This window comes from Perognathus longimembris, chromosome 24 (assembly GCF_023159225.1).
Source record: "Perognathus longimembris pacificus isolate PPM17 chromosome 24, ASM2315922v1, whole genome shotgun sequence".
NCBI classification, from domain to species: Eukaryota; Metazoa; Chordata; class Mammalia; order Rodentia; family Heteromyidae; genus Perognathus; species Perognathus longimembris.
In genome coordinates this window covers 29,556,416-29,582,277 of record NC_063184.1, presented here as the reverse complement: position 1 = coordinate 29,582,277, position 25,862 = coordinate 29,556,416, and the positions used below count along the sequence as shown (strand labels likewise).

The window sequence follows — 25,862 nt, the reverse complement described above, 5'->3', positions numbered from 1 at the left end:
AATCTCCAAGTACACAACTTAGTATATAACGGCTACCCAGACGGTAACTTAGCTACCAAGTACAGGTAGGAAATGCTACAGCGTGGAAGAATTTTCAGAGGTGGAACTTAACAGGGGACCTACTGACCAACATGCCCCCAGTTCCCGGCCAGCAGGTCAGGCTACTACCTAAGGAAATGTTCCTACATTAAGTCTACGGTGACCATCATCGAGGCCACTCTGGAGTGAATGGGCTCTCCTTCCAAGGCCCTGGAGCGGTACCCTGGGCACTTCTAACGTACACAGCCTGAGGGATTTCCACAGTATGACCGTGCCTGTCATCAGGAGCCCGGATGAAGGAAGAGAACACCCATCTCTCTAGATCCCTGCTTGTGGCCCTCCCAGCCACTACCGCGTCCTGACACGGTCATTTAAGAACTACCTGTGGGCATTGATTTGTCTTCTCCACAGGCCTTCGTGGTAGGGGTCAAGTCCCTACATTAAGCTGCTCTCCCGCAGAATCAGCCCTCAGAAGAACATCAAGAAACCAGGATTGGGAGCTGGGAATATAGCCTAGTGGCAAGGGCGCTCGCCTCGTATACATGAAGCCCTGGGTTCGATTCCTCAGCACCACATATATAGAAAATGGCCAGAAGTGGCACTGTGGTTCAAGTGGTAGAGTGCTAGCCTTGAGCAAAAAGAAGCCAGGGACAGTACTCAGGTCCTGAGTTCAAGGCCCAGGACTGGCAAAAAAAAAAAACAAAAAACAAACCAGGATCGGAGTTACGGTGCCTCTGACCTTGTACAACTTTTGACAGAGTGGGGCTGTGGAAGAAACCTGGAGTCCTGAGCTTCTATCGGGCACTGGACTAGCGCTATCCCTTAGGCTCCGCTGAATTCCAGTCCAGAACATTTCCCTCCAACCACTACCAGAACACCACTCCGGACGGCATAACAGGTTCCCTTTAACTACTTGCCACATAGCCTCCCAAGGCCTCCTAGGAACCAGGAAGAGCCTTCGAATTTGCCAAGAAACATTCCAGGTCCAATCACAGTGCGGTGTTAAAGAGAGAGAGAAAAGACAGAAGCACGCGAGTACCACACTGGGATGGCATTATTTATCACTTATTTCCCCAAGTGTCTAATTTAAAGGACTACATTTTATTCTTTTTTTTTTTGGCCAGTCCTGGGCCTTGGACTCAGGGCCTGAGCACTGTCCCTGGCTTCTTCCCGCTCAAGGCTAGCACTCTGCCACTTGAGCCACAGCGCCGCTTCTGGCCGTTTTCTGTATATGTGGTGCTGGGGAATCGAACCTAGGGCCTCGTGTATCCGAGGCAGGCACTCTTGCCACTAGGCTATATCCCCAGCCCTACATTTTATTCTTAACTGAAAGAAGAACGTCTAGTGCCAAGCGCCTGGGATGGGTGTGGGCAGACTCCGGGAAGCTGGACTCGTCTGTGCACTGGCTGGCGACACGTCGCCTGATCTGGTGAGCGTGCGGCACCATGGAGCAGAAAGCGGAGAAACGGTGTTGCACACCGCGACTCTGAATTTCTGCACGGCCACGCACCAACTCTCTGACCCCCAGCCACTCAGTAAATCTTACACAAGCCCCACGTCTCGAGGAGTTGAGGCACCAGGTGAGGTGACATTTGTCCTGTGCGTAACAACTTAGTACATCCCGGATAGCTAGTCCCTTCCTTCTCTGTCTCTACAGAACCAATGTTTCATCAAAAAAGAGATTCTATTTTTTTTTAAAGGCAAACACCAACATCCAATGTTTTTCTATGGCTCAGTCCGAATTTAAAAAGAATCTGTCATGTTTGAGAAAGATTTTACAGTAAAGAAAACACATTACTGTAACCCAGGACGGCTTTGTATCTCTGTCCATCTGCTTGTCTGTCTGTATCTGTATCTCTCTCGGGATGGGGTAGAGAGCCTTAACATAGAGGAAAGTGGCATGCATACATTAAGACCTATCTTTGAGGCTGTCTTAAACAGATCCTTCAGATATAGTCAATGGCACGGCAGGACGAAGACAACTTGAAGGTGGCAAGAGCAATTCCAGGCACTGCTCCGACACAGCGCCCTTAACAGCCCATCTTATTTATTTAGATTCTAGAAAAGACCATGTGCTTCTAAGCCTTATGTTGCCGCGACAAAATATCTCAGATAAAGGCTTTATAGGAAGGAGAAAGGTAGATTTGGGTTCACGGATCAGAGGTTTCAGCTCATGGTTGTTGGTTCGGTCGCTTTGGGTCTGTGATGAGGTAGAATGGGGGGGGGGAGGGGGTGGATGGGGAGAGTCCATAGTGGAAGGAGGCAGTTCCTCTCTCATGTCAGGCAGGAAGGAGAGACAGAGAAAGAGAGACAGACAGACAAAGACAGAGAGACAGAGAGGCAGACAGACAACAGAAACAGAGACAGACAGATGGGAGGGCAGGGATCCACTACCACCTAAAGGACATGGCCCCCCGGGATCGATGGTCCTTCTACTAGGTCCCGCCCCCTCAAACTCCCAGCAACTCCCAAGAGTGCCATCGACTAGAGACTAAGTCTTCAACACGAGAGCGTTTGGGGACAAAGAAGATGCAAACCGCCGGAGTATGCGACACAGTACTGCTTGGATTAGACTGATGGAGGAGTGGCTCCGAGTGGTTCCCCCCAACCCCCCACACCGTCCAGGGGACCAGGCAGACCGTTGCTAAGCCAGTCTTGATTTACCATCCAATCCTGATTGGCATCCCAAGTTTGGAAAGGAACCAAAACTTTGCTCTGCCTACACAAAGAACCCTGTCTTTCAAGGGATGCTAATGTTATTTATTTTCTCCTCTTATTGATACATTCTAAATAACAACAAGAGAGTCGCAAGTGAGAAAAGAATGAGGGGGTAAGGATTTATAAATATAATAGCTGATATGTTTTATATCCTCCAACTCCAGGCTCCATCTGAAATAACAAACAGAAGCGCGGGTGACTCCCAGCAGCACGGAGGAGTCCCAGGGAGACCCACATTTTCCTTTTCCACCCACTCTGGTTGTGTTTTTGTTTTTTTGGCTTAATACAGAGCAAACATACTGTGACTTCAAAATCATAATAACAGAACTGAAGCTTCATATTGTTTTGACGCAGGACGGAGGCAGACTTTTACACAGTTCCCTTAATAGCCCTGGCGCGTGGAAAGACGGAGGGAAGGCATACACAGCGCAGGTAGGAGGGTAATGGGTCTACTCTCAATGCAGAGTCGCCTGCCTGCCCTGAAAGCCGCCAGGCGTCGGAATCTTTGTTCTATTCCTGTAAATCTTGCCCAAGTGAGAGTACCGTAAATTAAAGTATTTTAAATTATACATGGTCTGTAATTCCTATCTCCCCCAATAACAGGAAAGCTCTTTTATTTCTTTTGTAAAATTCCTACCAGCAACACCATTGCCTGGGTCGCGCTCAATAATCCACATCCACGGACAGTGGCAATGGGTTTTACTCCATCATCTTATTAAGGATTCCTGATGTCGCCTCTGTCTAAGACATTCAGAGAGAGAGAGAGAGAGAGAGAGAGAGAGAGAGAGAGAGAGAGAGAGAGAGAGAAAACGAGGTTGGTTTCTTGGCTCCTGAGCATTTTCTGATTCTCAGGAAAGCCAGTCTAGAAATGCTGGCAAGAAGCAAGCCCGGGGCACTGTGAGACTCTGTGTTTATTCTGTTTCTCTGTAATGGCGGCAGCTGTGAGCTGCAGAGACCATCTGCTGAAGGCAAATGCCTAGTTAACTGTGCTATTCTCAATTTCTTCACAGTCCTCAGATCTACCAACCTCACCCTACTTTGCTACCTCCCTCCCTCCCTGTGACTCACCCCCTCCATCAGGCCTGAACCCCACTCATAACAGGGCAAACCTGCCTGGACCCCCTTGGCCCACAGACTTAAGTCTGCCTGAAAGGATGCCCTCCATCCAACATACAGCTTCAAAGGCTTCGTCCCCGGTGGCCTGGCCCTGTTGCTCAGGAGGCTCAGCACATCGTGGCAGAATCACGTGGTAGAGCAAAGCTGCTCATTCCATGGAGGCCAGGAAGCAGAGAGACAGGGAGGGGGGGCTAGGGTGCCCAAATCCCCTTCAGGGACAAGCTCCAAGCAGCCTAGTTGCCTCCTACTCAGCCCTACTGAGGTTCCACCACCTCAAACAGCACCCAGATGCGGACCAAGACTTCACCACACGGCCCTCGGGAACATCCCCAACGCAAACGACAGCATTCCACAAGGACATGGCCAGTTCTACTGGTGGGAATAACACGGAATGTTTGTGCCCTGTGGCAGGGATTTATTGATTATCTCTAGTTGTACAAAGGGGTTCCGATTCAGCCTATCAGTTTGTGAGCAGCAGTGCATCTCGATCAGTCCTTCTGTCCTTCTTAATACTGGCGCCAGGCACATTAAACCTCATGTGTGATGATCTTCACCAACAGGAAATCTAAGATAAGTCTCTTGGTTGACATTTATCTTTGCAAAAAAAACCAAACAACAACCCCAAAACAACAAACCATGCAATGCAAATAAAGGGTAGAAGGATATTTCAATGGTAACTTTTAAACTATCTAAGAGAAGGTTTGCAAAGATGCCAAGCTTTTACTGATAGACTAATAACAAGTTATTTTGAGCCTACTCATTCAAAGCAGTCGTCTTCTTCCTGGGTTCCCCATTTCTGCACGGCCGCCCTCATTTGCTAGCTGATCTGCCTGTCAAACCAGTCAGCTGACCCCCTGCTGCTTCCTGGCCCCTCCTCCTCTGCCACTGCCCTACACCCCTTGATAATGCTACCCTAGGACTAGAAGACCCGGGATGGGCTCTTGAGTTTTGTTTCTGAACCCACCTACCCCACGATTTAATAATCTGCTGCCCAAAAGGTCCTCCAGTTTTCTAGAAGAATCCATGGCTTTTTTTACCCCACAACTTTAAGAATCTCAGCAGTCATTTTAATTTCTTTGTTCTTGGCATTGGAACAGGTCTTTAACAAAGGGCTAGTGGAACAATATTCCTTCGCAAGGACTATTTAGAATGCTAAGTATAGGTTCACAGTAGCTACGTGATACCCTGGAGGTCTAGATGTATTTTGGTATTCATTCACTTTTCATGATTTCAGATGATAATGTTGCACACGACACATTTTACCTAACACCTCACAGCCCTGAAGGGACGGACATGCTGTTAAGACATGACTTCACGCACCAGAGTGTACACATGCCCTGTGTTAAACCTGGTGGGGTCCTGGTTAAAAATGGTTCAACTATTTTCATTTGGTAGGGTGGGCTTTTTCTGTTTGACTTTTGCTTTTGTATTTCAGAACTGTGGTTCGAGAGGGGCCATTCACACTGGCTAGACGTCACTAAGTTGTCTTTAAGAATCTCCACACTGTGGACTTTGGTCCACACAGGTTGATCTTCTCCAGTGAGTCCAAACGATTGAGATTTTCCTTACGAGACTGATTTCAGACCACAAGAAAACTCCGTGATCACAGGTTCTTCCTTATACAAGAGTCCCTTTTCAGAGGTTTATGTCAGAGAGGTGTAATGACACAGTAATCACATTGGTTTTCCTCTAAGGCCTCCGTGGAAGGACGCTTATTCTTTAGCAGGGGGGAGTTCATGATTTTTAAGTCCCAGTTAAGCTGACCTCCCTTCCTCTCACAAAAAGTTAAGTTTCAAGTATGAGTTCATCGAGTGTGTAGCCTAAGTCTATCGAACCAATCACAGAAAACCCCTACGCACAGGTACACACGCGCGGACATCGCTCTGCTGCACCCGGGCGATAAACCCGTCTTTGAACACAGCGGAGCCGAGCACGGCCCGGGCAGCACTGGGTGCTCACGGACATGGGCAGCGGGCTGTGCACACACATCACGAGACGCTGGCTGTACGGGTCACGGCACCGTGACAGGCAATTCCGGGGCGGTTATTTTGACATTAGAAAGTCACAATCCATCAACTTCACGGCAGGGCAATAATTTGGGGACCGGGGGAAATGCTATTTACAATGACGTCGTGGGGAGCAAACAGTAGTTCTACGAGGCCCTGCTTGAGCATGAAGACACAAAGGAAGCAGAATTTTCTTCCACTCGCTCTAGAACTAGATATTAGGTAACGTGCTCTTGGGTGAGCTTGCTGCTTCTAGGGGGCTGGCCACAGAGCCCTGGCTGTAAAACGAAGGAACAAGCAGGTGTCTGGACTGGCTGGATGTGCAGAGCCGGGAGGTGATGGCGTGGTGACACGAAAGAATGGTTTTCCCCACGGTGTGGTGTGTCGCAAACCACCACTAATGACAGTGCCACACCCACACCGCAGACGTGACTCGACTCTGCTCTCCAGGGCTCTGAGACACAGGTTAGAGGGTGCGGGGACTCTGTTCTCCCAGGAGGGAGAGGCGGTCACCATTCCGTGGGCCACTCCTGCCCACGTCCGACCCCCCCCCCCCCCCGCGTTCCAGGGCACGGGAATGAGGTTGGGGACGGCGGGAGACGGTGCCAACAGCCGGCAGGAAGCTCCTGGCGGAGGAACCGGGGGTGCGGTAGGGCTGGGGAGGCGGTATGGATTACAGTGAGAAGTCCTCAGATGTCTGCGTTCCCTAAGAATGCGCAGAACGTGGGCATCCAGCCCAAGGCGGGGCCGTGCTGCGGGTGTAAGAAAGAATCCAGCAAGGACATCTTTTGTTTTGCTCTGGCAAGGGGAAGTGGGAAAGGGAGAGTGAGTGAGAAATGCTGTGTTAACAGCTGCAATGGGGAGGCAGGCAAGAAGGGGCCGGGGCGGCTCTGTGGAGGGGGACTTGGCCCAAGGAGGGACGGGCTCTCCGGATGTGCGCGGCTGCTTCTGCGGGAAGCAGCGTGATCGCGCATGGTGCCCCCCCCCAACCAGGGTCATGACCCACCTGGTGGGGGCGTGGCCTCTCCCCACTGCCCTCCCCCACCTTGCTGCCCGCCTGCAAATGTGGGGAGCAAATTCTTCGCAGGTGACACACCTCGCTGTCTTCAAGGCAAAGAACCGCACCGGCGTGGATCGCGCACGAGCGCGTCAAGGACAGGCGGCTCTGCCAGTGGCACGCTCTTAAAGCGGAGAGGAAGAGGGTATCTCCACCTGCGTTCTGTTTTAATAAACTTCGGAGGCTGATGGAATGGCATCCCCCCCCCCCACCGCTCCCTTCTTTCTTTCCTTTCTCTAAAACCCGGCTTCAAAGCACTAGCTGCGGTGCCCACGCCGCAAGCCGCCCCTCAGCAAGCGGCGGCGGAGGCCGAGCGGGCCACGCGTGCGTACCTGGCGTCGCTATTCTTCCGTGCAGCGCGGGCTCGCCGGGCAGCAGGTCTTTCGGGGTGGAGGCGAATGGTGATTGTCTAAAGGTGTCTTCTGAAAAGAAAGGGCTGGGGAGGGGTGGGGGGAGGGGGGGTTAGTACACCAGGATTACTTAAGACACCCAGAGCAGCCTCCAATCCGCACAAGTGGCTGGCGCACACCCACGCGCGCGCACCCACGCACACACACACACACACACACTACTAGGTAAGGTGCTGTGCTTAAACAGTGTTTAAGAGGTAGAAGACTGTGCTTTAAATAAGAGGAAGAGAAGGCTAAAGAGTTTACATCACCCAAGTGTGATCTGGACATTCTGCCCGTTGGTTCTGTAAGTAGGAGACACTGGTACAATGTCACCTTCGGAACTCTCTGGAACCCACCCCACGGGGACAGCGGCGGGTCTGTTTTGCCTCAAGTCAATGCTTTCCTAGTTAGGCACAAAACCGGAGAGGATCTCTCCATGCTTTCCCCCCTCCACCCCCGCCCCCACGAGCCTCCCTTCTCACGGGTCACCTGCTCCTGCGGGGACCCAGGGAACATTCCAGAAGCACAGTGCATGCAGGCGCAGCGTTTTCAGCACCAGCTCCGGGGCGAGGCGAGCCAGGGCGTCCTCGGTGCTCTGCTGAACAGAGCCGCCTCAGGCTCGCCACCCCTGCCCGCGTTCTCAACAGCACGCGTTTCCACCCAAGGGAGGGGCGGACCACGCAGAAGAACCAGGGGTGGGGGGGGGGCAAGGGCAGACAATCGCCAAGCAAAGTAAGTGCCTACCCCATGACCAAGACAGGCGAGCGAAGTGACCGTCGTTCCCATCTGCCATCCTAGCTACTCAGGAGATCGACGTCCAAGGAGCACAGTTCAAAGCCAGCCCTAGCAGGAAAGTCCCTAAGACTCTGAGCTCCAAGTAACCGCCAAAAAGCTGGAAGCGGAGTTGTGGCTCAAGGCAGCGCACCAGCCTTGAGCGGAAAAAGCAAAGGGACAGCACCCAGGCCCGAGTTCAAATCCCAGTACTGGCACAGAAAAGAAAGAAAGAAGGAGGAGGAGGAGGAGGAGGGGAGAGTTTTTCTTTTCTGAGGAAGCATTTAGAAAATACACCAAAGGAGTCGCGATGTTTTCGGGGGGCAGAGAATCAAATGTCAGCGGCCTGCTGTCTTATCCGCACGGGAAGGGTTAAGGCAGCCTCTGCCTCAGACCAAACCATGTCCTGTGCTTGTGCCAGGGGTGGAATCAGATCTGATTGGCTACTTCGGTCAGGGACTTTATAACTTGCCTGGTCTCAGACTCATCACCGGGAAGGAGGCTCAAAAATACCGTGTTTACAGGAGCGCTGCCGGCTCAAGGAGATCTAGCATCACCTGCCAGATGGCAGAGTGCTCTGTGTGTGTGTCTTGAGCTCAGTGAATCCTGGAAGAGCCCTGGGGCGGGAGCTGCCGCTATCTGACAGGCGAAGGGACTTGCTTAGGTACAGAGACGTTCAGGAGCCGCCTGTGCTCAGGGGCAGATTTAGGGTTTGGGCCCAGGCCAAGCTGGGCAATCTCCCAGGCTCCATCGCCTTTCTCAACCTAGGGACAATCCAGGCACACAAAATCCCCCTTGGGAGAAAGAGAGGAGGGAGGGCTGAGGAATGGAGGGGTGCGGACATTTGAGGATACAAGACCCTGGGTAGCTGAAGTCCTAGCTAGTGAGAAACGGGGCGGACTTCTTCTCTCTCGCCTACCCCAGGGAGCTTGAAGCAAAGAAGCCCGGTGGCTCTCCGGGGCTCAAAGCACCGCGGCGAGAGGTGGCCTGGGACTCCCTCGCAGGACTTGGGGCCCCGTCACTGCCTGCAGGACGGGGGTTCGCAGGAAGGGCTCCTCGCTGGATGACGAGGAAAAGCAAGGAGCCTGACTCAGTGAGGAGCCCTGAACGGGGCCTGCACAGCCCCTTAGCTGGTCACCTAACTCTGGGGGTCAATTATACCAGCAAAGGGACCGTGGGTGACTGTCACATGGCTCTCACACTCTGACTTCATTTACTATGGAAAAGTCCAGCGTCGGAAGGGAACTGAGGAAGGGAAAAAAAAGGCTGGACGGCCAGCGGCTCCCATAGGTAACCACAGCTGCTCAAGAAACCGAGATCTGAGGATTGGAGTGTGAAGCTAAGCTAGGCCCAGAGTTTAAGCCTCAACGCGGGCGTCGAAAATAAAATAAAAAAGAAGTTGAAAAAAAAAAAAGGGAAAAATGTCCCCAAGACAAAAAAGTTGCTTTATCATTACTATGATTGTTATTGTTTTGGTAAGGAGGTTGACACTAATACCTAAGAGCGGAGGAACTGTTACTTGCCTTCATTTAACACCCTGTTCTAAAACATATTCTCTTTGGGCCTGAACACAGGCCAGAAGTAGACGTATTGATTCGCATAAATGGCCCATTAATATTCAGTAGTTGAGGGACTTGGGACAGCGTGAATCCTACATTACTTAGAAAGACATCTTATACAACTTTTATCTAGTTGAGGTTTTTTTTTACAAAAAAGGGAACAGACATCGAGAAAGGTAACACACAGATATACATGAACAAATACATGTGTATATTTTCTGTAGCAAATTCACAAGCTAGGCTACGAAGAGACAGCCCGTGGAATGGGATAGCATAGGCTACAGGGCCAACAGCACCGGGCTGAGAATAGGACGATATACAGTAAACAATAAAACAGTCCATCAAAGATCACAGCTCCAAACAGTGCGACCTTGTGCTAAGTGCCGATGGTGACACAAATGTTTCTACTCTTAACATCTGTGGGCCAACAGGGCGCTTGCCAAATCCAGACCTTATAGGAATTCTCAGTCTGATGGCAGGGAGAGATGGTATGTAAGAGAAAGTTCTGGAAGGAAAGTTACCTTGCCTAATGACATCAGTGGGTTTTAAAAGCCATAAAAGAAACAATCCCCCCCCTTTTAAATGATAATAATCATGACTCTCCGTGTTGAACTTGGGACTGGCAATGAGAAAAGAAAGATTAATCAAAGAAAAAGAGAAGGACTTGGCTGTGTCATGAATTCTTACTCAGAACCCATAAAGAGGTAGATCAGAGTGGAATGGAACCTTATTAAATATAAAAGGCAAATCATCCTCAAGTGATAGTCTGACCTCTGTGTACAGACAGATTGCTCTAGTGAGGGGAAAAAAGAAGCATGTATTTTCAAGTAAAAGTCCTTGATTACCTATTCAACGCTTGTCATCTGATGTAATGAGACTTCAGGCTTTTTTTTTTTTTTTTCAAGAGTGTGCTCAAAAAGCATTTTGGTTAATTTTTCTTTTGTTTTGTTACTTTAAGGAAATCTCGAGAATGGACGATCTGATTTATGTGGCTATCAAACCGCAGAGGAGAGCTGGCAGCCCAGGCTGGGGAAGAAGAGCCCCCAGCAGCCCCTCGTGGCTTTTAGTCCCACAAACACGGCCCTCGTTCTCTCTCCTAAGCCCTAGTTATATTGTAAACACACGCAAAACAGATATCAACAAAAAGGGTTCGTTTTGAACAGCTGAAATACCACCTATTTTCTCAAAACCACCGAACTGGTATTGTTAAAAAACAACAACAACAAAAGACCTCTGAGCTTGGAATCCCTTATTCTAACACGTTCGTTCCTCACGAGTGGCCCTCCACACGGACATTCGACGCGAATAGGAAGCTAGGGCTGAGAAAATGATCTTCCATGTTTCCAAAAGCCACAACAAGAGGCAGGTGGTAGGCCTGAGTTATGGCGAGAGGTGGGCATGGGTAACTTCCACAGGTGGTCTCCTTTCCATACAGCAAGTCTAAAGGAATTGGAGCGCAAACCAGGAACGGCGTCTAGAGCTTGCTAACAAGAACGCCCCGCAGTCTCTGCAGAAGAACCAAACCGTTGAACTTCTTCAACGTGGCAAATTAGAGGAGATTATTCAAAGCTAAGGAACAGGGGAAGTCTACGGGTTAGTTAGGATTCTCTTCACTTTTCCTCGCGAGCTGTTACAGTCAGTAGGAACTTTCTGAGAAGCTGAAACACATGGCTTGAAAAATGTACTCCTGCAGTTCAAAAGCAAAAATCATTGTCATACTTTATTTTTAGTTTTCCATTACAAAAATCAACACTGATCAAGATATGCATGAAATGCTTTGTTAAATGGCAACTCCAAGCTCTAAATACAGAAAGTTATTAAAGTTCATAACAAAACCTTTTTAATGATCAAATCACATTATCAGTCGAGTAACCCTGTTCGGAAGCGCTTAGAACCAAGGGTGTATTTTGAAATATTTGCATATATAGAATGAAATATCATGAGGTTAGAACCCACATCCCAAAGTAAGTTCCTGTTTCTTATAGTCCACCCTGAAGGTAAACGGACAAAGTCTCTGGGTACCTTTATCCGCTGCAGCCCGACCCATGAGGCCAGTTGTGGAACTTTCCAAATGTGATATTCTATCAGCATCAGTGATCTTTAGATGTGGGGGCACAGGAGATTTCAGTATTTTTGGCTTAGGCATATTCAAGTTAGACTTCATTGTCAATGATAAACGCAGTTTTCTGCTTTCTTTGGTGGCGCTTGGTTTATTTTTCTTCAATATTATTTTATTTGCTAACAATTTACAATAAGAAATGCTCAATAGTTGTTTTTAATATATTTACATAACTATCTCTGTGGTGGCATATTTATAAATGGTGGTATTTAAAATTACAAAGGTTCCTTTTTAAATGTATTTTGAAAATTATCTTTAAGTAGTTGTACAAAGGAGATGCCATATAACAAAGCATTTATGAATGCCGCGATCTGCGTCTCCCCTTCCATATTCTCACCCCCTGCAGCCCACCCCTTCCCTCGCTTTTCTTAGTTTTGTGATATACACAATAAACTCTTGACTTCATTCTCCCCTTTCCCCTATCCCCCTCCGTTTGTCTTCCCCTTTCATCTACAACATTTAAAAAATTATAAGAACTAGGGCTGGGGATGTGGCCTAGTGGTAAAGTACTCGCCTCGTATACATGAAGCCCTGGGTTTGATTCTTCAGCACCACATATATAGAATAAAGCCAGAAGTGGCTCTGTGGCTCAAGTGGTAGAGCGCTAGCCTTGAGCAAAAAGAAGCCAGGGACAGTGCTCAGGCCCTGGCACTCAAGCCCCAGGACTGGCAAAAAACAAATAAAAATTATAAGAACTAAAAAACAATTTTAAGGACTGAATCCAGTCCTTTCCTGTCAATACCATGGCAATGAGGACTGAAGATGGTCTCCCCTAGAGAGTAAACAATGTGTGTGTGTATATATATATATGTGTATGTAAATATAAAATATATTTACGCAAGTGCATTTGTTTAAATATAGGTATTGGTTCACTATCATAAAAAGAGCTTCGGGTAGCAGCGGCTCAGGGTGTGTGTGGGGTTAGAAGAGAACCCAAGATGAAGAAGGAATCCCCATCCTGAAGACAATCCTGCCCGTCCCAGACAGGAACTTCCTTATTCAAACGTCAGAGGGGCGGACCAGACCCGGGACCTCTGGGAGCCCCTGCCTGGGCCTGGACGCTCAGCCGTCCATCGTGCTGGCCTCAGCTCGCTTTGCAGAAAGGAAGAGCACAGGGAGTCCAGCTCGGAGGAACCTCCACACCTGGGCAAAGGCCAGCTGGGATTTTGACCTAAAAATTGAAGCTGGCACGGCCGCTTTGGTGGCCAACAAGGAGGCTTGAGGGCCGAGGGGCGCCGAGGTCACCTGTCATTCCACTCTGCTTGGCGGACAGAGGAGCTTCCGCTTTCCTTTCTGGAGGTGACTGAGCAGCTGAGGGGTGCGCCCGTCTCCGGTCCCACGGGCAAGGGTGGGTGGGCCTGGGGCTGGCGCTGGGCAGACGGGAACTTGTCAACAGGGACCAGCTAAAGGTGCAGTCCAAAAGCTGAGAAATGGCAGTGTGGAATGTATGTGTGTGTAGCAGCACGTACATATGTGAAATATATGCACACACTGTAAAATATATATGTGTGCGTAGTTGGACACGTATAGTAGAATATATATAGGTACGTATATATTGTGGAAAATATATGGGTATGTATAATAGAATGTATATATATGGAATATATATACAACAGAACATATACCTATATATTTTTGTGAAACATATGTGTCTATATACATATATATACATATATATATAATATTTTTGATTAAATTAATGTTTTTCTGAATTTCAAAGAGACAACCAACTGAGATTTTGGGAATGACTCTATGTACCTGGGATAGGACTTAAAATAAAAGGGTCCAGCTCGGTAGGGAGACATTTGCCTGGCACGAGTGAGGTCTCAAGTTTGATACTCAGGATTCCAAACAAAGACAGCCAAAAAAAACCTGGAATCAGATGTAGTCAGTGTGACAAGCTGCTAACTGTGAGGGAGAGAAGATGTTTATTTCACTTGTTCTACTTTGTTTTTAAATTTATCATCATCATAAAATATTGATAACACCAACCAAATTCAAACCCAGATAAACCACCAAATTGAATAATAAACCATAGTAAAGGACACAGAAGAACAAATACAAATGTCCTACCATCAACAATGAGAATCATTTCTGGGAACGAATACATTTAAAGGCGTTAATTATAATATGTCATTTAAAATGGTTGGTTTAAAAAAAACACAGTTTAATTAAATGATAAAGCATAGGGTTTGTTGGACAACTGATATTGTCTCTCTCAATAGCTCCTGGCAGAATTGTAGATTGATTTCTTTTTCCCCCTGGAAGTCAAATCTGACAATTCATAATACAATTTTGAACAATGTACATTTTTTGGGCTCTTGTATCCTAATATTGTTTAGACTAGTTACAAATTGTGTGTGTGGGGGGGTGGGGGTGTCCTTGATATTCAGCAATAGACTAATTTAATTATGACATGCAAATGATGAATACTGAATAAACACTCCAAGAATATAATCAGCTGCATTGCCTGAAAGATATTCTTAATATATATCTAGATGAGAAGAGGATTATAAAAGCTGTAGCTTTGGTAGGATCCAATCTTTATGAGAAAATACAAATATATAAATAGAAATTCAGCAAAAATACTCTTCACTCAACTTGGCAGTGGCTTTCTCTGGGTAGTAAAATCATACGTGATCATTTTTTCTCTCTTTCTATGTCCTCTGCAGTAAAAATTATTTTGGAAACTGGAAATAAAAGCTACGATGTTTTGCTGTTCAGGATACTTTAGTGTTTTGGGTTTGTGTGTGTGTGTGTGTGTGTGTGTGTGTGTGTGTGTGCTGGTACTGGGGTTTGAACTCAGGGCTTAGGACCTGTCTTTTAGCTTTTCACTCAAGGATGGCATTCTACCACTTGAGCCACAGCTTCACTCCCAGCTTTCTGGTGAAAATTGGAGACTAGAATCTCACAAATTCTTCTCCCTAGGCTGGCTTCGAAAGGTGGCTCTCAGATCTCAGCCTCCTGAGTAGCCACAATTATAGGCGTCAACCACCAGGCTGGATCCTTCACTTCTGAAGAAAGTCTGCTAGGGAAGGAGCTAGGAGGAAAGTACAAATAAAAATAAACCACAGGCAAGAACAAGTATCTTTAAATTGTGACCCTCAGTACTGTCCTGTCTCGGGTTCAAAAGTCCAGACACGATGAAAGGAAGAGGTCTAATAAAGTACAGTCAAAGGAAAAGTGTCAGGAAAGGACTTATCAGCAACGCTGTGTATTTTCTTCTTTGGAAAGCACAATGCCTTCTCTTTACAGCTGTCTTAAAGGTGGGCCAATGAGTACAACCTAACACCGCGTGTTCAGGGCACGGGTTCCGGTTGCTCGACTCCAGTATTCATCCACTGCGAGGCAGGAAACCTCTCAGGACAAGGAGCACAATGGCAGGCCTTGTCCGTGCCACAGAGTGGAGAGGTCAGACCGGGGCAGCCCGAGCCAACCACAGACCAAGGAAGTGAACTCTGCAGGTCCGGATCTGCAAATGTCACTGCGCGTGGGGAGGGCCCGGGATCTCCCGCACAAGTCGGACTTCGCACAGAAAGCAGGGCAGGGCGCTCTGCGGAGGGAGCCGGAGGCCGGGCGAGCCCAGTCCTTCCAGTGATGCGCCGGACTGCCATGTGCGTGGCGATGACACGAGCAGTGGGCGTGCTCCCCCGGCCCCTGGCACGGGGTCTAGGCGGCTTGTCCCGTCGTGACACAAAGGGCACCACTGTCCTAACGGCTCTGGAGACACACGCTCCTGGGAGAAAATCCCAGATTAGAGCCCAGCGCCTAAGCCCCACCAACCATTAGGCTCCGTTCCCAGAGCAGCGGCTAGGGAAGACGCAGAGCACGGCACAGCCTGCTCACCGACGGACAAATCCCCCCTCCGCGCCTGACAGTCACGAGTCATCTCGTCGGGGCCTGACGCCTGCCCTCTCGGAGTCACTCACCACAAGACAGTGGTGAGCGTGCATGAGCTCCGCCGGGGGCTCAGCCCGGCTGTCACTGGTGGGAGGAGGAGCAACAGGGACAAAGCTCACAGGATGAATGACGGGGCGGGGGGGGGGGGGGGGAAGCAACGGACGGAAGCACTGAGAAAGGCTCAGCCAAATGAGGGGAAGCAAAGCAAAGGGAAAAGAACAGCAGCAACACACAAAACAGCTCCAGAGGGCTGTGTGTGTGTGTGTGTGTGTGTGTGTGTGTGTGTGTGTGTGTGATTCTGTAATTTCCGGCTTGAATTTAAGTTTTTTTTTTTTTTTTTTTGGCCAGTCCTGGGCCTTGGACTCAGGGCCTGAGCACTGTCCCTGGCTTCTTCCCGCTCAAGGCTAGCACTCTGCCACTTGAGCCACAGCGCCACTTCTGGCCGTTTTCTGTATATGTGGTGCTGGGGAATCGAACCTAGGGCCTCGTGTATCCGAGGCAGGCACTCTTGCCACTAGGCTATATCCCCAGCCCTTGAATTTAAGTTTTGAAAAATGAAAACTTCCAGCTGAAAAAGGCACGTTTCTATAAGGAACGTTCTCGCGATCGCTGTCAAGAGCACCTGCAGACTGGACTGCAGGCTGGACAGGGCACAAAGACAGCCTCTGGAAGTTGGTGGTTCACAGCACAAACAGCACATTTCAATAATCGATCGATCGGGACAGTCTTCCAGCAGGTGACAGTGCAGTGAGAAGGGGCGGTTTTGAAGGTTTTGCAGTGGCACTGGGGGACACCCCCCTTCCCCCAAACAGCTCTGACCTCACCAAAAGAGAAAAAATAACTGCATGTCCAACAGGAGGGGCTCTACCACAAAAGGAGTCATTTCCAGTCTTAAGAACTACAATTCTCAGTGCACCTGAACTATTTTTTGTTAAGGTATTCCGAGAATTGAACTCAAGAGTTTTGTGCTTGCTAAGTAGGTACTCTACCACTTGGATCATGCCTTCTTCACTCCCTTTGCTTTGTTTTACATAGCAGATGTCCTGCTTTTGCCCAAGACAGCCTTGGACCTGAACCATCCAGCTCTGTCTCTCAGGTAGCTGGGATTGTAGGAATACACTACTAAGCCCACTCATGTGTTTGATTTTTAAGTTGCAGAATAGGAAGGGTAAAGAGAACATATGGAGAGCTACTAAAAAAAAAAAACCCAAACCCCATTGGTTACATTTGCTGTTTCCCGTTTCTTTTCTTAATTGCTTCTATCTAACACAGTGCCCTTTCGAAAGTAATCTTTCACTTTTAAGGTAACAGAGCATTCTTCTCTTAGGTTCTCCAAAGAAACGAAAAGGGGAAATTGTGCAATTTGAGGCGGCTCATCATGCTCTTACAAATTTGTGCAATTTTTTTTATTACTGAATCATAAATATTTAAGGGCTTGCATCCAAACCATCAGGCAGGAAAAAATTCTATACTGAACACCTTCAAGTGAATGTCTCCTTTAGTAAACACAGTTTGTGCCATTATCTAAATCACAGGAAAAGAGCCTGCATTTCGGTTTCTGAAAACTAGGCAAATTAAATGTTGGTCTGCACAGTATGAGAAGAGTCTATCTTCTTCTGAATTTTTTGTGTGTCCAGTAATAGAGAAAAGGACCATTCAAGACAAATACTTGGCTGGCTCAGAATAAAGTAGAGCAGGTGTGAGAAGTCTTTCTCCTACACCTGCCATCTTACACCCTGACGGACACTGAATTATGAATGAGGAGGAGAGAGAACAAATAACCAAGAGAGGATTCTTGGCTGCCATTGTTTGAAGTTCATGGTGTTACACAATGTGGAGCCCGTCCAGTTCACCTGCCAGGAGCTATCTGATTCTCGGTGCCGGATGGCATTTTCCTACTTTGGCCTGATCCAGCATCTGGCTGGGTGATGGTCTATGTCAGAAGATGTCCATCTTCTTTTTTATTCCATTAAACTCTTGGATCTGGTTATGTATGCTATCACGCCTCATGTATTTTCATCTACCAAATGACCGTAATCGCTGGTTATCGGGTCCCTGCAGAGTCCGGCTTTTGATGGGAAAAGGGAAATAGAAAACTCGAGATTTTATTAGTCTCATAAATGTCCTGTCCTCCTGTTCTCCTGTGTCTGGCCACGACTCTCTCCTCCTCTCGCCCATCGGCTAGAAGAACAGCATTAGGAACCATCGCTCCGCGTTCTCTCCAAGGAGACGCACAGCCAGCCTGGTGGTAGGCTTGTCTTTGGGAGACTCAGAGGTTAAGCAGGCACCAGGATTGCTGTTTTAGCGTGACAGCCAAGTCCTAAAGTCTGAAGGACGGAGTCAGTGGAGGCGCCCTTTTGAGGGCTCCCACGAGGGCGGGGGACAAGGTCAGGGCCTTGGCAAGCAGGACCGCGCTGGCCGATCGTTCCAGCTGTTAAGTAAATTGATTTTTCTGCCTGGCTCCGTGATGTGGCTTTGGTGGGCTGCTTTTTACTCCTTTCCTTTTGGAAAGATGATCCTAATTGGAGCAGCCGATGTGAAATTCTAAGGATGGGAGAAGAATCACAAAGGCCATTCTCCAGCCTGTTCTGAGAATGATGTCGCAGAATGACCCAGGGGGAGGGAGGAAGGGCACAGGGAGCAGGACCAAATCCAACCGCTCTGAGTGGGTAATTGATTGGGACATGCTGCCCACTTCTGTCTATGTTTAAAATTTCCCCTCGTAAAAGTTAGTTTTTTCCCTTTTGTTTTAAATGAGGCAGAGGCCCAACGATCCAGAAACCTGCCAGTTATTAGTTTCAACTTTTATTTTTAAAACTGCTAACAAGGAGAGCTCACGCTCCTTACCTGCCCATCTTAGGATGCAGAATTAAGGAGACTGTCACCGACAGAGCTGAGGTGGTCCGCTGCGGGGGGGGGGGGGGGGGGGTTGGTGGGGACAGAGGGGTGGGGTGGGACGGGAAGTGGCCAGGAGCTTCATGTCTTCCCTGTGTCACTCTCTCGGGCTCCTCACTGGAAAGCCAGTCCCACATGTGTGTGCATGTTGTCTGGGCTTGCTACGCTTTTCCTTAGTTCTTATGGTCAGCATGAACGAACGCCCAGATCAATAGTGATAATAACAACTCCGAGGAAGCTGTGGGCTTATAAAGGGCCTACGACCATCAGCCATGCTGTCTTTGTCCCCACATCCCTTGGCCTCCTGGGACTCCAGAGTGTAGGGGCAAAGGCACGCAGCAACATTAGACAAGCCGGGGGGGCCAGCCTCCGCGGTGCCAAGCCAGAACCTCAGGGCTCCTAAGTTCAACTGTCTCAGAGAAACCCACAGCTCCTATACCAGGCTCATTCTCCACTCGATTCCAGTCAGGAGCCTTGGTGCTAAGCAGTCAGTTTCTTCTAGGAAGTCAAACATAAATACAATAACTAGGGCTGGGCATGGTGGCTCACCCTTGCAATCCCAGCTACAGAGGAGGGGGAGATAAGAAAGATTACAGCTTAAGGCCAGCCAACGCAAAGACCCCCATCTCAAAAAATAAGTCAGGCACGGGGGCCTGTGCCTGTCATCCCAGCTGCACAAGAGACAATACATAGGAGGATTACAGTCTAAAGCCAGCTCTGACAGAAACACAAGACCCTGACAGAAAAATAACGAAAGCAAAAAAGGACAGGGGGGTGTGGCTCAAGGTAAGAGTATCTATCTAGCAAGGGTGAGCTCAGAGTTCAAACTCCAGTACCATCACTGGGGAGGGGAGGAAAAGAAATACGATAACTAAACAAATGCCCCACTACGTATTTTAAAACTTGGAATTAATACAAATCTTTGTAACATGTATCACAAATCACACCCTGGGGCTGGGGATATAGCCTAGTGGCAAGAGTGCTTGCCTCGTATACATGAGGCCCTGGGTTCAATTCCCCAGCACCATATATACAGAAAACAGTAGCGGCGCTGTGGCTCAAGTGGCAGAGTGCTAGCCTTGAGCAAAAAGAAGCCAGGGACAGTGCTCAGGCCCTGAGTCCAAGCCCAGGACTGGCCAAAAAAAAAAAGGAGCTACACAAATCACACCCTAAAACACACTGACCCCGTGCACACGAACTAAGTTCCTTTTAAAACAAAAATCAGAAGAGGAGAGAGCACTCTTTCTCTCTCAAATGGCATCTTTTTGCGTATCACTTAAAGACGATTTTCTTGGCATTGAGCAACTTGTTTATATTCTATTCACAATAATGAGGTGACATGTAAACAAGAAATCTACTTGAGGATCTGATGAAGGCCCTGCCTGAAGAACAAATAAAAATAGACGCAGTACTTTGCAGATTATAAACCAATTTGGGGAGGGGCGTGGGGCAGAACTGGAGTTTGAAACTAAAGGTCTTAGGCTTGCTAGGCAGGGTTCTCTACTGCTCGGGCCACACCTCCAGCCCTTTGTGCTTTGTGTTATTTCAGAGATGGTCTTGCGTAGGAGCTCATGTTTTTGCCTAGCTGGCCTCCAACTGCAATCCTTCCAAACTCTGCCTCCTGAGTAGTAGGGATTAAAAGTGTACACTAGCACTCCTTGCTTCCATACACCAGCAATTCTCTAACTGGATTTCGGAACCACGCCAGGGGCTCTCAAGGCACAACTCTCCCTTTGTTTGGGCAAAGGATCTGATTCAGATTTCTTCTTACTCATCATCTCCCCAACAGAGGAGAATTTATGCATTGCCTCGTTTTGGCTAACTAGGTGAAAAACAAATTTAAAAAACCCTCTCACATCCTGTAATTACACTTCAGCTCCAGCCAAGACAATTTCACCGACAGGCACATTTGGATAGTTTGAGGCTAGCTCGAAGTCTGTCTTCCCTCTTCCCACCGCACCTGAAGGCCCAGGGTAACAGGCTCCAGTACAGCTTTGTGTGGTGCACGCGTTAGCTTGAAGTCTTAAAGGGCCAGCACGAGCCTCCACGGAAATGCCAGGCCTTCCTTAGTCTGTGTGCACCTCCAAAGATCCTGAGTTCAAACACCACTACTGCCACACACACACACACACACACACACACACACACACACACACACGAAGAAAATAGAGGGAAAGTAACGAGTGGAAAAGCCGTCATGACCCACAGGGGACCCCCCCCCGCCCCCGGTGCCTACCTGGTACTCGTGCGGATAGTGTTCTCCTTCGTGTGATTGTGCTCTTTGCTCACTTTTTCTGTAAGGAAAAAGAATGGAGCACACCTATGGTTACCTGAAGCAGAAACTCCCCAACTTCATCTTGTTCTTAGGACTTTTCCTGTGTGGGCTGGCTTTGAACTGCGGTCCTCAGATCTCAGCTTCCTGAGCAGCTAGGATTACAGGTGTGAGTCACCAGTGCTGGGTTTGGTTTTTTGTTTGGTTTCTTTTCTAAACATTTAATCTTCCGGCTCTTATTGGATGAGTTGCACCGGAAGTACTCATGGAGTACCCACCGCCATGTTTCCTTGACAGCCAATCGAAAGGAGCTAGCTAGTGAAGGGGCACTGCGGCCTTCCCAACCCAGTTCAGCTGGGAGGATTCTCACAAAGACCCCAAGGTTTCTTCTGAGGATGGAGAGGAAAGTCTGGCTGCTCTTCCACAGCTTCAATGGCAGAGCAAGGAAAAAGCTGATGTTGTGGATTCGGGGTGGCGGCGGTGGGGAGATTTAAATAAAGGTTTCCAACGCCTGTTGGTCCTGGCGAGCTCCAAAACTCCAGTCTGAACCGCGGCGTGTGTGTCTACGTGTCACTGTCCGCCTGTGACCGGGACTGCCAGGCGCTGGCCGGGGACACAGCCAACTGTCACGGTGAGCTTCTTTCTCCCTTCTTAGTATTTTACTTGGGGTTGGGGGGAGGACAGGGGCAAATAATTGAACCTTGATATAGGACAAAGCACTCCCGAGGTGTTGTGTTCCCCACAACCCCCCGCGCCCCACCCCTCAAAACATAGCTTATCAAACATCAGTAACCAACTCAATAGACTTGAGCTAGAGTAACAGTATTGAGTTTGTTGCTTGGTGAACTTCAGCAGGAAGGCTACTGTTGCCTATGTTTCTATCAAGATATGTGTGTGTTCAAATAATCAATTTCACTTGTGTACAACAAATAGCACCATAGAAGTCTTTAACTCTCATAATTCTCATTTCCTGCATGAGGAATAGGAAGTCCCGCCCCTCCCACTAACCTTACTTTAAATGTGTTAGGGGCATGGGGTATGGCTCTTGAAAGAGCTGACAAATAGATACACTTTACAGATAAGACATTGCACAGGACTGATAATCATTGCGCTTCAGCACTGTTTAGTGTTCAGAGTAGAAAAAGTGGGTTTATAGAAGATAGTCTCATGGGCTATAACTGAAAGCATTCCCCCTACTTTGTTTTTTTTTTTTTGGCCAGTCCTGGGCCTTGGACTCCGGGCCTGAGCACTGTCCCTGGCTTCTTCCCGCTCAAGGCTAGCACTCTGCCACTTGAGCCACAGCGCCGCTTCTGGCCGTTTTCTGTATATGTGGTGCTGGGGAATCGAACCTAGGGCCTCGTGTATCCGAGGCAGGCACTCTTGCCACTAGGCTATATCCCCAGCCCCCCTACTTTGTTTTTTATTTTGGCAAGAGACAATAAAATCCCACTGATTCGGACCACACTGATTTGGAATTCAGTCATTTGCCTTTGGCACATTAGAAAGATGTACAGAAGATCAACTTGGGAAACAAATCCAGAGGTAGGTGTTTGGCCTACCTAAAACACATTTTGGAACTAGTACTCTGAAGTTCTGTACAAACTAGGCACAATATATGACCCAAGAATCATTTGTACACAACTTGGGGGTTACGGTTCCAAGTGATTCAGCTTTATGTTGAAAAAAATGTTTGGCGGAAATTCTTCATGGTGACACTTTACTGATAGTTAAATTTGAGTGGCAGTAGGCATGTTAATGTGACAAAAGTGATTTTCTTCTCACACTGTGTACCATGTCATTGGCTTTCCTAGCTGTTAGAGTAACTTTCCCCTCCGTGATTCTCCATGATGGACAGTTTTCTGCACCCGAACCTACCTGACAGTTGGAAGAGAAGCTCAGAGGCCATCTTCACAGAGATGTCCTGGCTGAAGAGGTTTCTCTCTGGGGCTACCCTCCCTTCTGACATCTTCTGCAACGGCTCAGTTTTCTCTCGCCTGATTAAAGAGCTGTAGCCAACGTTCAGGCTGGGCGAGATGGAGACCTGAGAGTCCTGAAGGTCCACTTCCATGGGTTCTTCTTTCACCGTCACCATCTGCGTCTCCTTGTAGCTCTCCGCTGCAAGTGGGCAAGGGAGAGAGAGAGGAAAACACTGCTTTGTCTTAACTCGGAATCAAGCCTAGCTCCGGCCTTTCTTTCTTTCTTTTGGTGGTGCCAGGAATGGAACCCAGAACCTTATTACAAAGACACATCTCCACCGAGATGAGCCTCCAGCCACCAAGAAAACCGCAGAGCTGCACCAGCTAGCAGTGCGGATGAGCGCGTACCACCACACACTCCAACACCACTGGAAACCATCGCTTCGGCCGTTCAACCCACCTAGATGTCTTCGCTTGAAGGTTTCCCATTTCCTCAGCCCAAGCAATTAAGTGACCTGTCTAACCTTACATGGGACAGCCGGGACAAGCTTTGGTCTTAGTGCAGCCCTGGGGTTTCTTGACCAGGGTCTTCTGATCACCTCGTGTGCTCCTTTCTCTCTGCCATGCCGCCTCTAGCCCTACCAGAGAACACGCTCAACGTGCATCCTCATTTGCTCAATTTTAGTAACTCAAGGAAGGGCAAGCATATTAGGATTTTTTTTCCTTTTTTAAAAGCTCAGATCAATATTCTTTCTCTCTCTCTCTCTCTGGAGGCACCTAAATTAATAAAAGTTAAACAGGGTCAGGTGAATGGAGACATTTATACCTTGCTGGAAACTAGCAATCCCGGAGACCACCTGGGAAGGTAATTGCAGCCCGAGCATAAACACCTAGGAAAGCCGCGCTCTTGAGGGTTATAATCACAGTGCCACTTAGACGGCCCTCCCTTGAAGGGGAGGCCCCGAGGTGGTTCAGCTTCCATCTGAAACACGCATTTACTCTGAAGTCTCAAGCACCTATTGCCACGTGCCCCGAGCACGAAGGAAGCGAAGTATGACAGTTTACCCAGGTCCATCAACACAACACAGCGACTGTGCACAAGGCATCCTAGAAAGCAAAAACCAAAGGAGACAGACAGCTTATCATGGCTAGGTGAGAGACAGATAGTGGTTATAATAGGGAAGCCTACATCCTCACCCAAGGAACCTATGCGTGAGATTTTCTTTGGCAAAAAACAACAACACATGGGGCTGGGGATATAGCCTAGTGGCAAGAGTGCCTGCCTCGGATACACGAGGCCCTAGGTTCGATTCCCCAGCACCACATATACAGAAAACGGCCAGAAGCGGTGCTGTGGCTCAAGTGGCAGAGTGCTAGCCTTGAGCGGGAAGAAGCCAGGGACAGTGCTCAGGCCCTGAAGTCCAAGGCCCAGGACTGGCCAAAAAAAAAAAAAAAAAACAACAACACAACAGGGTTTGGCAGATGTGATTAAGTTAGGGACATGCTGACGGAACTATCCTGGATTATCTGGGTGGGCCCTAAATTCAACGACGAGTGTCCTTCCTAAGAGAGAAGGCCTAAGCAGCACGAGAAAGGCCCCGTGAAGACAGACCCCAGATTTTCACGGCAGCAAACCAAGAATGGCAGGAGCCACCAGCAGCAGGAAGGGACAAGGGAGCGTCTTGGCCAGAGCTATGGTTAGGCCCAGCCTGCCCAATGCCAGGGCTAGGCATCGAAAACCACAGGCGACCAAGTTAGTGAGCATTATGTGCAGCAGACACAGGAAGCGAATACACATAGGTGATAGATGGGCAGAGATACAGACAGAGACAGACACACTGAAACTGGAGGCAGACGGACAAGAAATCCTGTCAAGCAAATGTGGATCTATGAGTTGGAAAGAAGAAATCTTAACTGCTCAAAGTGGACCTGAACTTGCGAAGTGTGACACAGATGGAAACCAAATGCCGGTGTAGTTTATTGGGTTGCAGTAAAATAGATAAGATGAGCATTAAAAATTTTTTTAATGCAGTTCCTGAGGCTTGAACTCAGGGCCTGGGTGCTGTCCCTGAGCTTTCTTGCTCAAGGCTAGCACTGTCACACCACTTCTGGCTTTCTGGTGATTAAGAGGAGATAAGAGCCTCGTGGACTTTCCTGCTTGTGTTGGCTCGGAACCTTGATCCTTAGATTTTAGTCTCCTGAGTAGCTAGGATTACAGCTGCCTGGTTAGATGAGTATTTTTAATTAAATGATTAAAATTAATGTGGTGCTATCAAAATGGTCTTATGTAACTAGAGTGCTAAGGTTTTTTTCCTAGCCCTGACAAAATACACATGCTACTTAGGCAAAAAAAAAAAAACCCTGCTGTTTTCTTGACTGTAACTAACCTGCAGGCAATCATGCTATTTAATTTAGATGCCTCCATGCTCTGTTTCTAACAAGCTGTTTCCTTTTTTCTCTGATGTCTGTCTGTGAAGTAGCTCATGAAAATCAAGTTCATTGATTCTGTCAGTCTTGAGAAGGAGGAGAAGAAAGAAGAGGAGGAGTTGAGGAGGAGGAAAAGAAAAAAAATAAAAAGATGAAGAGCAGAGAACTTTCCATGCTCAGCCCCTCTGCCCTTCTTGGCCGACCAGCTGCTTCTTTATGGGGTGCCAGGTCCTCCCTACCTTAAGGATCTTGTGATCCCCCGCCCCCCCCCCCAACCACCCACCTTGTGGCTGGGTCACCATCCACCAGAGAGCAGTCACAACACACATTTCCCTCCTCTCGCTCCCTCCAAGCCTCTTAACGTGGAGAAACTAGACAGTGCGCCATCCCAGGGACACAGGACGCTGCCAACCCTGGAGGGTGACGTCACTCTGCAGCCTGAGGACAAACGCAGGAGAATCCGAGGACAGCCGCCAAGAGAGCCGTCGAGTTGAAAAACAGAACAAAACAAAAAAAGTACAACTGCACAATGTATAGGGCAAAGCTACAAAGAGGCTCTGCTATTCATCTTCTCCCTCCACCCCCGCCCCCAGTTTAGATCCTGGATGAAAAACCGCCTGGCTGGCTGTTTGCACCAGTAACTTTAACGAAATTAGTTTTCAGTATCTACTTGGG

At 48.4% G+C, this 25,862-nt stretch overlaps 1 protein-coding gene across 6 annotated transcripts in view; it reads right to left on the bottom strand.

Annotated features, from left to right (window-relative positions):
* Nucleotides 1–25,862, bottom strand: part of Znf827 (zinc finger protein 827) — a 166,117-nt gene that overhangs the window by 63,323 nt on the left and 76,932 nt on the right. For all 6 annotated transcript variants that reach the window (XM_048333774.1, XM_048333769.1, XM_048333772.1 and 3 more), the window contains exons 6-8: nt 22,720–22,959; nt 20,809–20,866; nt 7,269–7,372 (exon numbers count right to left, since the gene is read on the bottom strand). In XM_048333774.1, coding sequence (XP_048189731.1) covers nt 7,269–7,372; nt 20,809–20,866; nt 22,720–22,959 — 402 coding nt within the window. The remainder of the gene's footprint in view (nt 1–7,268; nt 7,373–20,808; nt 20,867–22,719; nt 22,960–25,862) is intronic.